Raw genomic sequence first — 15,677 nt, 5'->3', positions numbered from 1 at the left:
AATCACAGAAGTTGCCCTATACCTACAGTAATAGCACAATTAAGCAGTTTCTCAAACAGCATAGGTCATTAAAGAGGCGCAAGATTTATTTTTAATTTACAAAAATCATAATCATACCAACATTAATGGCAACAATAGCAATACCATTCACACGCAAAACATACTTTTTATCCGTGTAGTTCTTGGTTTTCATTTAGCACGTGGTATTTGGCAAGTATAGGACAATTGGGTTGATAAAAAGAGGAAGAAAATGAATGGAAAAATTATGTTTCAATATATAAAGAAAATGTAACACTGAAATCACAATGCAGTAAATTACAACAGTATCGATCTGGTATGACATGTAACAAACAAAAGGTAAAAAACATGAAATTCCTATCTTACATCTACCTTAAGATATTGATATAATAATAATATATAATATATAGATGGTGTGATACAGAGGTAATGCAATTATTAAAATGTTCATATAAACCAATCATGTATTGATAAGAATGAAAGATTACAAATCATTAAATTGATTCATAAAAATCTGTTGGTGGTAATATATAATATGTACAAAATAATAATAGTAAAAATGAAACAATTCATTGACATTCTTGCATGCACACATACAGACAATCTAGCTATGAAGTACAATTTCCCCAAACTTGTATTACCATCAATACCATCCTGTACCATTGTCCAAAAAAACTACTATTACACTTTTGACAAAATAAATTATACAACTACCTGTTACAATACGAAGTACTTCTCAGACACAAAAGACACAATTTACACTCACTCTCATATATACATATAACTTGATTGTACAAATTCTTAGGAGAAAAACCTTATTTTGTGAAAGAATTCTTTCAGGGCTGACCTTAAACAAAATTTCCCGTAAATATACAGAGATCAGAATATTTTTATTCAAGTACTTACTATTGTGATCTGTACACAAATAAGCAGTTTTCTTATTTCAACACTGTTATTACTGAATTAACTTTTGTTGTGCGCAGTGTAACACAAGCTCTGAGATTTCTTTTGTGCATTCAGTTAACTGACAAATTAGTAATATACTTCACAAACTTACTGGAATAATTATACTGCAGTAGGCTTGAAGTAAGTAATGGAAGACTTAAAAATCTATATATTTTTAGTTTTTCCATGGCTTACTAAAGAGAGTTAGGTTAAATTTCAATTGACTGAGGAAAATTACATTTAGTTAATATAAATATGTGACCAAGTACAGACGCTACTCTACTTACGAACTTTCAACTTACGAACTTTCTGACATACGAACTGTAAGTCCAAATTGTGTTCGTTGGGCTCCTGTTTCCTGTCCACAATATCAGTTTTTTTTTCTGGCCGCTACTCCCGCCGCACAGCAGCGTGACGTATGTACTCCCAGCATCCTTGTACTTAGTACTTGAGTATACCCATAAACTGATGCTGAATAATGACTTACGAACATTTCAAGTTATGAACGGCCGTTCGGAGCATATCTCATTCGTAAGTAGAGAAGCGTCTATGGTCCCTTTTTCACAGATTTATAATCTGTCTCCCTTGGTTAAGAGGTCAGTTCATGTGCATTTGGCAAGGTTGTGAGAGGAGAGATTGTGTATTGTAGTAAAAATATAGGTACAGAACATTTAAGTGGTATGAGACCCTCCAAGCATGCAGTGATGGCATGACAATACAAACTTCTATCACCGTTTCTGTATCTCAGCACTACATGCTCTCTGCCACCCTCACTCACAAGTTGCTCTCCTGTGTGTCACCAGGGGGGGCAGTAGAGATGGGGTGAAGGCCTCCGTTATCATTGAGCCTCTTGGCACGATATGTTTCATAGTGGATATTGTGAGTCACTTCTTTGAGGTCTTGCAGGTGAGACCTGCAACACAAAAGACATCAGTAAAACACTTAAATCACCCATCCTCACCCCTTATTGGTCCCTCCAATGCAGAAGTCTGAATGAAATCTTGTTATTCAATGCTCCACTGCCATCTTACATGGTTTGGTTCCCCATCAGACCTTTGCGCACTAGATAAATATTTAATCTGAATGAGACTTTGGAAACATTTTTGTAAATATAAATTTTTTCATCATCTCACCTGATCAAGAAGTCTCGCAATTGGGAAAATTCACAGTGAATTGGATTTTCAACTGCAAAACAAAAGAAAGCGATAATGAATCACTACTATAAATACACAGCAAAAGTACTGTAAGTTCAGAAGTAAAAAGGTTACAAATAAACAGAGGAAAGCTGCGTGATTCGTGTGGCGATCATTTGATTTCCACATGACTAAGGATAAACACTTTAACAGGGAATTCTATGGTGACACAACCCTATTAATGCTGTGATTATTTATTGACTGAGCTGATGATTGAAATGAAGCTTCACTTGCCCTCTATACATCTTGTGCTCCCTCCTTTTTAAAGGCATACACACACAGATACAGGCACGCACATACGGCTTTTCGTCAATTAAGCAGTTAACTCATCTCAAAATGAAGTGATAAAGTATTGGAATAACTAGACTTATCCTGAATCATGACAAGGAAAGATCTCTTTAAACTTAGATTCTGCTCAGTATCGTTGTCGTCGATGAAATGATATATCAATGAAGTGTTTTCTGAGAAAGGCATTCTTCATATGTGCGATATCTGTATATATCTGTATATCTGTCTTATTAACGGTTCCTTGTAATGACTGTCATGACAGTAGAAAGTTGCTAAAGAAACGGTTTTTTAGTGCATACACCCTTTATACAAGACTACAAGCCTTACCAAGAAGGAAATTTACTCTCCTGTCAACATTTAACAATATGTATTCCCTGTTCAGAAGCTATTTAGGTACCAGGATAACGGAACCTCAATATGTATTTTGAGACAGTACAATATAATAATTACTATAAGCATTTATATAATTTTTTTAGGGACATTTTGGTGACTAAATTCTCTGTGACCTTAATGCAATGTTGAAATTGTTTGATACACAACTGGTTGATTAACTGGACTTCTTTGCATGGTCATTTTCATCTGAGCACCAATAGAATAACTGCACAGTGTGGGTATTGCTTAAGTAAATAACCACTAATAATGAAAGGAAACAGGAGAATGCCGTCTACTGCAATCAGCTGGAAACTGAAAGTGATCACAAAATCAGCTGTAATACACACCCAGAATTTGAGGATATTTTGTGCAAAAGAGCAACTTTAGTGTCATATATAGTCATGTGTATCATAATAATATCACAATCCAAATCGAAAAATAACACATTAGCAGCAAGAATTCAGCCCTACCCAAAAAATATAGTGCATTTCTATATTTTCACATGAAAGATTTTTATGTCTTACACATAAAGTACTTAATCCAGAGTGGGAATAAAGTACAAAGACATCCTAATTCTGTCATTCAGACATCAGAAATGCTCTTCTCAGACCCAAACATTATAGAATTTGCGCAGATAAGTTAGAGAGAAAAAAAAAACCTTGTTAAGAACTGACCTTCAACCACCCCCCAGGGGGTCTTCCTGCCCAGGACTCGTTTGCCATTAACCTGGTATTCCTTATCACTGCCCACCACGGCGAAGGGCATGGCCTCCTGCCAAGTGAACGAAAAGCTAGTCATATATCTGGTCAGGTAAAGTAACGCAGTAGTGCTCTACAACAGAATAGCATGGGAAGAAATTACTTGACACTGGGGAAATTTTACAGAGAAGATGCTAAATTAAGAGAACTAAAGAAAATTCATAAATTCACTCAAAGAAAAGATTTTTTTAATTACCCTGATCTTATCATTGTCGCTCTTGTCCTCCATGTCTTCATCAAACTCTTTCTGGGGGTAAAACTCGATGCCAGATATTTCTAGTTCCTTCCTTACCTATTAAAAGAAGACATTTGTTGTATTATCAGTTATGTCACGAGCTATGAACATGTCAGATATATTTAACAATAAATCGATACATTAGTATTTCTGACTTCTCATTGGCTGCCTAACCCTCTGTTTGAATTCAATCTTCTCCTCCACTGTCAGCGTGTCGGACTTGGCAATGACCGGGATGATGTTCACCATGCGACTCAAATTCTTCATGAACTCTGTGTCCAGCTGCCGCAGGCTAGAGGTAAGTGAGAATGAACGAGAACCAATCAATGACAAGTCAGAAGATGACAGGATGATGCCAAAACTCAACAGCCACTGATACGGACATTACAGAAAGCTCAACTGAAAGAGCCGCAGTGTCACACCTCTGCAACGATGTGGATGCTGAAGCCTGTACAGTCAGGCAACATGAGGTGCCAACAAAGCCTGAAGATGCACATATTGTGGCTATTTTGAAAATATGGTGCAGTGGTCAGCACTGTTGCCTCACACCTCTGGGACCCGGGTTCGAGTCGACCCAGGTTCGAGTTACATGTGTGTGGAGTTTGCATGTTCTCCCCATGTCGTCGTGGGGTTTCCCCCGGGTACTCCGGTTCCCCCCCCCCATTAGCTGAGGCTAATTGGAGTTGCTAAATTGCCCGTAGGTGTGCATGTGTGAGTGGATGGTGTGTGAGTGTGCCGTGCGATGGGCTGGCCCCCCCGTCCTGGGTTGTTCCCTGCCTCGTGCCCAATGCTTCCGGGATAGGCTCCGGACGCCCCGCGACCCAGTAGGATAAGCGGTTTGGAAAATGGATGGATGGATGGAACTTAAAATTTGACTAATTTATATAACTGTATATAACTGTGAAAGCATGATTGTGAAGAAATGGGTACCTTTGATGACCTTAAACTCTAGTGCTATCACAGACTCTCAAGACTACTGTGCAATGCAAAGTAAACAAGTGTATTCTTGATTAAATCAAGCCTGGACTTTCACTTGAAACACAATGACTAGACTATCCTATTTTGAGCATATTGCGAGAAAACTGCACATTGGAAAAGACCATAATGCATTAAGGCAAACTTTAAGGTAACAGAGGAAGAGGACAACCAAACCACAGGGAACATTACAGCAATGAACACGCCACTGGGAAGCCTGTATAGCCAGATAGGAAATGGCGCGTTCTGGAGGAATGCAGGACATTGGTGGCTTAATGGTTAGGGAAGTGCACTTGAAATTGAAAGATTGCTGGTTCGAGTCCCCGACCAGCAAGGCACCACTGAGGTACCCTGAGCAAGGTACCGCCCCCAAGCCCTGCTCCCCGGGGCTGAATTAGCTGCACCCCTGCTATGTCACGTTGTCACATATGGGTTAAATGCAGAGGACACATTTCGTTGTTGTGCGCTGTGTGCTGTGGTGTGTCAACAATGACAACTGATCGCTAAATTCTATTCTATCTAGACAGCTGCCAGGTGTGAACACCAACGTGATAGCACCTCATGACAACAGCAATGCTACTCAGAAGTCCTCCTGGATGTATAACTGGTAACCTTTAAAACAACTGTTAAGTTCTTTCATTCTACTACGTATATTTGGGGTCCTGTTCAAATGTCTGCTGCTCTTACAGTGTCCCAAAGACCAAGAGTTTTCTACAAAACTCTGTGAGGAGAGGGAAGTTTTTACTTCCTCCTGTATGCTGTATTTGCCTTTATCAACCAACCATGCTGTAATATATTTTGCATGCATTTCCCACATAATGACTTTCCCGCAGGTGTAGACTGAATAGACATATCTGTGATGTCATCATCTAAATGTGAGCTCACAGTGATGTCATAAAGGGAAGGTCTCCTACTGAGGCTTGTTTGGATTAATAAAAAGCCAATTTAAGAAGATGCATTTAGTTTACACTTACGAATGTCCAGTAGGGGAGATGAAGTAGAGGCAGCAGTGCACTCTGGTGTCTGGAATGCGCTTCTTGCGAGCAATATTAACCTCCTCCTTCAGAAATTTTTCATATTGCTCATTGATGTACTTTGCAATGGGATCCCAGCTGCGGGGTGAAGGAACAGTGAGAGAACTGCAGTTAAAAATAAACTGATAAATCTACTCACACACTCTGCATTAATACATTCAGCGCTCAATGATTCATTATATACTGAGCTACAGATTCAGTAAAATATCCCACAGGGAAACTCATGGATTAATGGTTACCTTATTTTACCCATAATCCAGTTTGTGTGACCATATGCATATGTGTGACATTATTCTCACTCTCAAAAAAATGCACTATTACCAGTTTTCATTGTTGATCTGGTCTCCAAATCCAGGAGTGTCAATTACTGTCAACTTCATCTTCACTCCACCCTCTTCGATGACTGGAAGATTAAAATTGTATTATATTAAGTCTAATAATATATGTAATTATTCATAATATCCATCCATCCATTTTCCAAACCGCTTATCCTACTGGGTCGCGGGGGGTCCGGAGCTTATCCCGGAAGCAATGGGCACGAGGCACAGAACAACCTAGGATGGGGGGCCAGCCCATCGCAGGGCACACTTACACACCATTCACTCACACATGCACACCTATGGGCAATTTAGCAAGTCCAATCAGCCTCAGCATGTCTTTGGACTGTGGGTGGAAACCGGAGTACCCAGAGGGAAACCCCACAACGACATGGGGAGAACATGCAAACTCCACACACATGTGACCCAGGCGGAGACTCGAACCCGGGTCACAGAGGTGTGAGGCAACAGTGCTAATCACTGCACCACCATGCCGCCCCATATTCATAATATATTGCATATAAATATATAATAATTGCCCATAAACATTCCCAAATTATCCAGTTTAAACCCTGTGAGAGCCTTATGAGAGCCTGTCTGCGGCAGGAGGCAACTCAAATTGAGTTAAGAGTCACTCATCCTGAAGAGGAATAGCATGTTTACACTGACCACAGCCGTTGCTTAGTTATTCGAGCAAGTTGAATGCAGTGTAGGCAGCAAGGTAGCAGCTGACAGAAGGACATCAATATAGGTGGGAGCCAGATCTAGCAAAGGTCAAAGGTCAATAGCCCAGACAAGTCAAAGTAATAAGCGTTAGGGGTGGTTTTTGTAAATATGAACAGGAATTCACTTTAAATGTTTAAAAGACAAATGACCTCCTTCTGCTAGACTTTTTAGTTCTATATTACATTTGGAATGGATATTGGTATGAAAAAAGAGAAAAGTTACCTGAAAACTCAGGGGTACAGATGATATAAAGTAATTTGGACATGTATGAAAACTTTACAGTGGTTAGGCGAAAGCTGAAGAAAACCTTCACTGCACTCGCAGACTCGAGGAGGAACGAACACAGGGGAACAATTCCTGGAATTCCTCCAAACAGCCTTTTTATTTGTCAAATGGACAATTGAGTTGTGAGGTAAATAAAACTGAGGTAGCTGATAAGTCCATCATCATTCTACTCCACTCCAAGATCACATCAAGTGCCATTTAGGCTCCACATTGTATCTGTAAGATCTCAGTTAGGATGAAAAGGCCTCGTTGAGGAAAACAAAGCACCAGTATGGTCTGTAGAATGATGTCAATCGGTGTTTCCCAACTCAGTCCCCAGGGACCCTCAGACGGTTCATGTTTTTGCTCCCTCCCAGCTCCCTGCCATTTTGGAAGGGAGCAAAAACGTGAACGGTTTATTGGACCAGTCTCAGAAACACTGATGGACGCGTAAAAGGAAACAGTGTTTTTGAGCAGAATCACTGCATGAAATCAAAAAAGCGCAGATTAGCACCAGGAAAGAGCTGCTTAAGACCATTTTGCAAGCCAGCTCAGGCAGCCGAGAACAGAGACATAACCACTAATGTCAGCTACGCATTTGAGTGGGTGACATACAAGCTTCTCAGACTGTTTTCTGAACTTCTCACTTTACACTTTACAGCTGCCAGCAAACAAAAACACTAAAGTTCAGTTTTGCTTTGCAGTCCCAGAATGGCACAACAGTAGAGGATAGAATTACTGTGGGAAACTACTCAGACTCTCACAATCAGCTCTTACAGATGCCCAGGGTAAATGGCGAAAGTCCTGATCAGCTCTGACAGCCTTCAGCATTGAGCCAGGCTCTGGGGTCAAACCATGTGGCCTGAGTTTTCTGTTTGATATCCCCACACTTGGGCCTCCGATACAGAATAGGAGGGAATGCTAAACGCTGGACTTTTAAAATGGCTAACAAGGTGTCCTCTAGGGTTTCAGGGCCTAAAGTAACCGTGAGCTACAGGAGTCACACTTGGCCATGTGACAGGGGCCTGTGGAGCCCAGGCAGCAGAATCTCAGTGCCATATTGCGGAAGGCTGAAGAAGAACTGTGGCCAAAACTGTACCATGGTAAGAGCATTGTAGAGGCGGACTTTGCTGAAATCACTAGGCCTGTTATGAGGCCTGATATTCAACGTTGGTACATATTCAGAAGACCCGGCTGCAGCTTCCACAGGCTTCAGTCAGGACTGTTGAATTCCGGAAGGTAAAGTACCTGAAACTGATTATCAAAACTGAAGCTGCAGCCAATCTTAAAAACCCCAAATAAATATACAGCATCGTACTGTACGTATTTACAGACAAGTCCACAAGTCAGATCATTCTATGAAACTTAAATATGTTATAGACAGTCTTCTGAAGAGCTTTTACAACACTAAATATAAACCTGATAGAATCTAACTTTCAAGCTCAGACAAAGCAATCCGATTTACATTTTATAGAAAAGCTTTACAAGAGAGTCAACACAGATTCAGCACACGGAACATGTGCGATACACGTGTGAGAAGCCCTACTGCGCCGATACCGTGTCCTTCGGAAAGGCAACTCAGAGAGGAAATTCAAGGGTCTCGAATCCCAAATTCCCGAATTCAAGGGTCTCGAATCCCAAATTCCCGAATTCAAGGGTCTCGAATCCCAAATTCCCGAATTCAAGGGTCTCGAATCCCAAATTCCCAATTTCAAGGCTCTTGAATCCCAAGCCCATTGATTAAGAATTCGTATGGCTCTACAAATTTGGGAATAGACAATTTACTTAGAAATTTATTATATAAAATATGTAAATCAAGGCAGTATAAAATCACATTTATTTAGCAGATACTTTTATCCAGAGCGACATAAGATTGAGGAGGTGGGGGCAGACAGTCCCTGGGGCGACTGGGGGTTACAGGTCTTGTTTGAGGGCGTAATGGTGACATCATTCAGTCAACAGCAGGATTTAAACCGGTAACCTTCCAGTTATGGGCACAATGTCCTAACCTGCTGAGCCACACACATGAATTATTGACAACTGAGAGTCGAAGATCTTTACTGCTGCGGCAGCCTGCGTGTTGCGTTCATAACGATATAAGATTAAGTTGATGCTATTATTAAAATGGGTCATGGAAAACACCTTCAGGCCACAAGCACATTTTGGGACGTGAACATGCAACCTACTGAGTGTAAGTCAAGGCCCCAAACCTCTGCACTTTCTTCATCTTTGCAGTAACTGCTCCCACAGGGTTTTCTCTGGCACCTATGTCTAAACCCTTTCCTTACCATGGGACACGGCTTTGATCTCCACAGTCCTGGGGATCTTCTCGTCACGACTCCACCCTGTGCTCCTTCTGCTGACCTGAGATTTGAACAGCGTATTCACCAAGGTGGACTTTCCCAGGCCACTGGTGCCTAGAGGCAAGTAGAAAGGATTAAGACATCAGCTGCTGCTCCTGAATGCCTTTCAGTTTGTACAGCCGGGTTTCTCAGAGGGTGTAATTCAGGTACAAAGCAGCAGTGGAGTCCGTTATGGCCCCTGAATCACATGTCCTTAACAATTACACCCCTTGTTATGCTGGAGGTATGTTGCTTATTTAAGATCAAACCAAATTAACATAATTATGATTTACTTTCAATGTAATTGACCAGGCAGTTTAAAAAATGAATTATATAAGTCACAAAAACCCATCATATATAAATGTAATGCTGAATCCTTGATAGAATGACAAACATAAGAATATTATAATTATATATAATGTCTAAATGCTTAATCTAAAACACCTACAGATTCAATATACACTTACTGGCTTAAAAAACACTAAAGCATTAACTCCAGAGTGTCATTTTTTTTTTCTTTTTTGCAATAAATCTTTCTCACCCACTACCATGATGTTGAAGTCAAAGCCAGTCTTCATGGTTTTCTTCCTCATTTGTTCAATGATGGTATCAATCCCAATGTATCCCAAGAGCGTCGACCCTCCACCTGCCCCCTGACCCCCGACCCCCGACCCCTGAGGGCCATGGACTGAGGAGATCCCGGTAGGTTTAGCAGGGACTACAGGTTTGGGTCTGACTTCTGGGGGCACAATTTCAGACATGTCTGCAGGTAAAATGGGTGGAGTGGGTGATCAGAAACTATAATCGGGCATTAGCTAGACACATCAGCACGATTCCCAAACGATACACCGCAAAAAAGCAATATGATTAACTGAAGAAAAAGTTCTTGCTGGATACAGTGTTTTGATTTACGGTTTATCAATGTCTCACGTCCACACGTCACATGAAAACGGGATTACATAAACGCAAATACATGTGCAGATACATATAAACGGTAAGGGATTCATATCATACTTAAAAATGCACTTCACGCCAAATGCGGTGGTGATTGAATGTTTAGGCAATTTTCAGCGACCAAGCAGCAATCCCATGATTTTACGTACCACCTTGTTATTATCGTTAATCTGTATAACGCGACGCTAGTTTATAGTTCAGTGACATTTCTGATTTATTTTATCGCAGAGAAATGTCCTTCAGGTATCGTCCACGTCTCATTCTAGCCCATATTGTATATGCAGCGTTTTATGGACTGCCTTCCTCGCCTTATGCTGTCCGCACCTTTTCGGTATTCTGACCCGTTACTCCAAATAACTCTTGATTGATTTTCGATATTAAGGGTTTCTTTTGACAATGAATCCCTGTTAATAACACAACACATCACATGTTGACAAATTCCACACTGCATGTGCACAACGGACACTTATTTTGATTCATACCAGTCTACATTCATGCATTATGCACCGCGTCCCCCGTAAACCCTCCCAAACTGTATTTTTTTGCCATCTATTGTCCTGTCTGATAACTGAAATAAAACAATGCACTTCAGAGTATTAATCTGTCGGCTACATTGCTAACAATGTTTTTCACTGCTTGGCGACTTACCAATTGTTCGTTATGAGCGCTTAATCCAAAACCGTTACAAAAAAGGAACGTGTGTTTCCTGTTGCCCAAAAATAACAAATATACGGGTGATGTCTAATACAGATGGATAGAGGATGTACGATGAGTGTCATGTGATCAGCCACCTTTTCTCTTCTCTTTCTCTGATCAGTCGACAAGCCTCCACCCACTAACCCCCCGCCCCCTTTTTCTGGTTGTCAAAGCAACGAGAGGAGAGAGGACCGACGGATGCAGCGCGCATGTTCAAAACAATTTCACCTCTCCGCTAAACACATCAGGCTTATTTGTCGTTAACGAGTCTACGGTCCGTTTAAATTTGCGATAAATCTATAAGCGCTTCACTGACAACGGCGTGGTAGAGAGTTTGATGTTTAGGGGGGGGTGAACAACTTTATAATTTTCATAAAAAGGTCTTTTTATTAGGGGGGATGAAATTAAATGTTGGGGGGTACACGTCCCTCCAGTCCACCCCGAGTTCCTAAGCCCCGATCAAAAAATAATATTATTGGTTTCTTTTATTATGGTTTGGATTGTGTGTGTGTGTGTGTGTGTGTGTGTGTGTGTGTGTGCTCGTTAATTTAGTTTTAAATTAATTAGATTAGAACAGCGATCAGGTCATTTTGCTCAAATTATTTTGTCTGTAAATATTGCTAAGTACAGTATAGTGACCCTAAAAGAGAAATTGTTTACTACTTACAAGGTTGTTGTTCGCCGGTAGTGTACAGTTTGCTGAGCGCGACCTACATCGACATTCGAGTGTCTAGTCTGTAGTTCCCTCTGAGTGTCTCTGACTTGCTCCTCCTCCCTCCTTCACTTCCTGTCCCTCATCTCTCTTTTATCTCCCCCTGTTTCTGTCTGCCTGGAGCCAAGGTGATAAGACACGGGCAGCCTGGTCATCTCGTTCATCTACAGTCATGTGCTTAAATGTTTGGATGCGACTACCTTCGACAATCTTTGCGTCTGTATCCAGTCCTCCATTCCATGGCCTCTGGCTCATATAGCATTAAGCAATAAATATATTTTCAATAAATTTTAGCTATTTGCATCACAGTTTCCTGCACTCACCTGTTACGGTACATTCAGAAGAGTGCTTGGGGTCTTCACGGGTGCTTAAAAGCACCAATGAAGATAAGGTCAGTCCACGCTTTAGAAAGGTGTTACAGTCATTATCCCATTCTTCTTTCTTCTTGAGGCCTGCTTTCTGAGCATATGGTATAAAAGGAGACTCTTGTCTGACCCCAGGCTGTAGGCCCACTTTTGTGATGTTTATTGGTTCATTCCCAAGGCAGCTGCATAAATCGGTCTTCAGATTATTTGATGGATTTGGCAATTTGTTGGGGGACAACATATCAATTACTGAGCTTTTCCCTCCCCCCGAGTCCTGTGGGCCAGTTTTTGGTTGGGATGCCTGTGTACTGTTTTTAATGCCAGCAGGAATTGATCTTAAATGTAGGTTAGAGTCTCTCAGGTCTGTCAGACGTTTTGAAGGTCTTGGATTCAGCTCGGTGTATGTCTGCCTCCAAGGCAGCTCAGAAGCAGCGGCTGTGTGTAAAACATCGCAGAGATCATCTTGACGAACCACAGTGGGGCACATGCTGATTGGATATGCTTGTTTTAGCTGATTCTCACTATAGTTACGTACATTCATATTACCTGTTCTAGAGACAGTAATTTCACCCTCGTCTTCTTTCACAATATCTGGGGACTGAAGTCCATGCCTGAGATTGTTACTCTGGCTAGAAAACTGACACAGTTGGTTCTTGAAAGATTCCGGCTTTTTTCTCGATAGCGAAAGCATTTTACTGGAGGTGGGAAGAGATCCCAGCTTCGATGGAGGAAGGCAAGGAGTTCGAGTTCGGCACATTTCCCCGTATTGCTGCCTTTCTGTGCAGAATTCTGTGTTATCAGTGCAAGTCGGTGTGTTGCCTTTGGCACTGCGATTGAGCAGCTTGACGTTTCTCGAATTGTCTGCATTGTTGATATGTCTGTGCTGGTCGTAATGAGCGGTTAGATCAGATCCCTGTTTTCCATTATTTCCTTGTAAGGATTCAGGCACAGGAGGATTGAGGTAGACTTTGAAGTTATGAGGGGGTGGGGGCAGAGGTCTGTCTGGAATATTCTTTTCCTGTGGTGCGTTCTTTAGGATTTCACTGGTAACAGGGCACTCCAGTGCAATTTTCTGTTCATTAAGCAGAGAATAAGCCAGATTTAAATCATGTCCTTTACTGGCTGAAGTTCTGAGCCCTTGAAACCTCAAAAATGAGTGTCGGTCCTTGTTATTCAACCTGCCAGGGTCTGGCTCTTTCGAGCACTCCCTTTGGGTAGGTGAGATGCCGAAGCTGGATTTGGAAGTACTTTTCTTTAATTCAAACTCTGCTCCATATAACCCAGAATCCTGAGCTCTGTTTTGCCAGGCATTCATTTCCTTTGTATATTTTTGATTATGGCATAAATATTTAGGGATGATCTTGCTGGAACCCTGCATATTCTCTTTAGGCCATGGTTTGGTAAAGTTGGCCGTAGCAGTTTGGTTCTTCACTGTCCTTTGGCCAGGAGATTTGTAAAGATGCCCGGACCTTTGCCCCCCTCGGCCCCTTTCGGTGTGAGTAAGATTTGTAGGGCCCCGATTCATATGAAATGGAAGCAGACTTAATATCGGCTCTTGGCTCCTGTCCGTTGAGGGCAGCCTTTTCTGACCTATCACCGTGCCGGAGTTTGCTTTGGGTTTACATGTGACAGGTGCATTAATCTTTTTCCTTCCAACATCACGATCCAGAGGGGAAGCTGGACCAGGCAGGTCAGGAGATTTGCTTGTCTGCCTTGATCTAGTCATCCCCCAAGTTGGTTTTGAAAGCCTCGCGCTCGGCTTTGAAATCAACGGACGGGAAATAAATGATAAGGGTTCGGATGCAATGGAAATGGATGGAGTGGGCTTTTTGCTAGGGGGGAAAAAAGCAATAAGGAAAAAAAACACAAGCAAAACTCAAATAAAATAAAATACATGAATATTTTGTGTGCCGATGATGATTGGCTGTTGCGGTGGGGCACATACCTCACGGTGACTGACGGCGGCTTATTCGACGTCTGCAATGGGAGACCCTTGCTGTCGAAGGAAGTGATCTGAATGGGCCTCTTTTTGATGACAGGAGAAGACAGCGGAAGAAGCTGAGGCAAACACAGAGGTGACCCAAGGGGACTGGAGAGGGCAGGAACTGGGGGTGAAGGGGTTCCTGTGCGTTCTAAAATGTCACTGTTCATTGTAGGGTGACTTCGACATGAAAACGAGCAGGGAGAAATAGATATGAAACAATAAACAAAGCATGACATTAAAAATGAATGGATGAGACATAATAAAACAGACTGAAAGCCAAAGAATAATGGATTTTTTTTTTTTGAGACATGTGCACTGCAGAAGAAGTTAGTAAAGAGGACAGTGGGACACATTGCACCACCGTTACATAAATCACATATTAGGTAACGCAAATGTATTTATGCTGACTGCAAAAACACATGCCACATCATCAGAGTGAAGGAATAAAAAGTGTAAAGGAAGAAGTTAAGTGTCGGAAGACAAAATATACTTTGTACTTCAAATGTAATTGCGAGATATATTATTAATCCATCCAGGGGCTATCCCAGCCTTGAGCTAGTGATGCTCGGGATAGGAGACACTGCAACCCATACTGGAATAAGCGGTTGGAAGATGCCTGGATGGATTAGTGATGCCTTTTTGGCCCATTTTCTCTACTACAACCACACCTCAGGTTCCACACACATTTAGAAAATGTCACCTTTGAAAATGAGCTCTGTAAATGATAAAACAAAAATATATATGACTAACCTGGGGTTCCGCGTCTGTCTGTTGTTCCTATTAAATGGAGAAGCAAATGAGTAAAAGGACAGTGAACATCAGGAAGCAGTGGGCTCCCAGTGCATTCCCTCCATTTTTCTGATCTATGGCTGCTCTGTTGGAGTCACCCACGCTCATCTCCCTGCCCACTGGCACTGGGTCTCTTCATCAGGGACACTGAACGATGGCAAGAAGCAGTTTGGGGACGTAAGCGATAACAGATAAGGAAGAAGTTAAAAAAAAAATAAGGATATGGGCAGTGGGTATTTTTTGTAGAAAGCTGTTAAAGGACCGAATATCATCTCAGGAAAAGTTTTACAAAAACAGTAATGTGATCAGTAAATACGCTTTTGTAAAGGTTTGAACTTTAACAAATAGATGGTACAACGCAAAACAACATAATGAAGGACGTCTTGAAACTGCTTGGAAATTGCAGATTTGGTGGTGTGCAGCTCTGCGGTGTAGAGTTCATGATCAGAAGGTTGCTAGTTCCAATCCCCTGGCCAGCAGTGATGTCACTATTGGGTCCCTAACCCCAGATGCTTCGGGGACTGACTGACCCCGCTTTCTTTAGCAGACACTTTAATAAGTGTCTGCTAAATAAATGCAATGGGAAAAACTGTACTACACAGCTCACGGTACAGGCATCTGGAACACTTCCCTTGGGATAAGACTTAATGTTGAAGAAAACAGGGGGAAACAAAGATTTGGTGGAAGGACAATTACACAAATCTATACAG

At 41.5% G+C, this 15,677-nt stretch overlaps 1 protein-coding gene and 1 long non-coding RNA gene across 5 annotated transcripts; one reads left to right on the top strand and one right to left on the bottom strand.

The window, feature by feature from the left end:
- Positions 1–47: 47 nt before the first annotated feature.
- Positions 48–14,959, bottom strand: LOC125742512 (neuronal-specific septin-3). Of its 4 annotated transcripts, XM_049014586.1 has the most exons (12): positions 14,929–14,959; positions 14,140–14,355; positions 12,153–14,026; positions 10,009–10,230; positions 9,414–9,542; positions 6,140–6,221; positions 5,759–5,896; positions 3,984–4,101; positions 3,771–3,866; positions 3,491–3,587; positions 2,097–2,148; positions 48–1,876 (listed from the first exon to the last, which is right to left on the bottom strand). In XM_049014586.1, the coding sequence occupies exons 2-12, from the start codon at positions 14,343–14,345 to the stop codon at positions 1,738–1,740; spliced, it is 3,153 nt and encodes a 1,050-aa protein (XP_048870543.1). In that variant the 5' UTR covers positions 14,346–14,355; positions 14,929–14,959; the 3' UTR covers positions 48–1,737. The 4 variants fall into 4 exon arrangements, with proteins under 4 accessions (XP_048870543.1, XP_048870546.1, XP_048870545.1 ...); XM_049014589.1 differs by lacking the exons at positions 12,153–14,026; positions 14,140–14,355; positions 14,929–14,959 and adding an exon at positions 11,785–11,902; XM_049014588.1 differs by lacking the exons at positions 12,153–14,026; positions 14,140–14,355; positions 14,929–14,959 and adding an exon at positions 11,070–11,247.
- LOC125742558 (uncharacterized) lies at positions 4,044–5,563 on the top strand. Its single transcript, XR_007398128.1, has 3 exons — positions 4,044–4,107; positions 5,308–5,391; positions 5,474–5,563. It is a non-coding gene; the product is annotated as an uncharacterized LOC125742558 (long non-coding RNA).
- Positions 14,960–15,677: the final 718 nt, after the last annotated feature.

The sequence above is a fragment of the Brienomyrus brachyistius genome, chromosome 5, assembly GCF_023856365.1.
Source record: "Brienomyrus brachyistius isolate T26 chromosome 5, BBRACH_0.4, whole genome shotgun sequence".
In the NCBI taxonomy this organism is placed as follows: domain Eukaryota; kingdom Metazoa; phylum Chordata; class Actinopteri; order Osteoglossiformes; family Mormyridae; genus Brienomyrus; species Brienomyrus brachyistius.
Note: the sequence above shows the minus strand (reverse complement) of the source record. Positions and strands in the feature narration are given on the sequence as shown.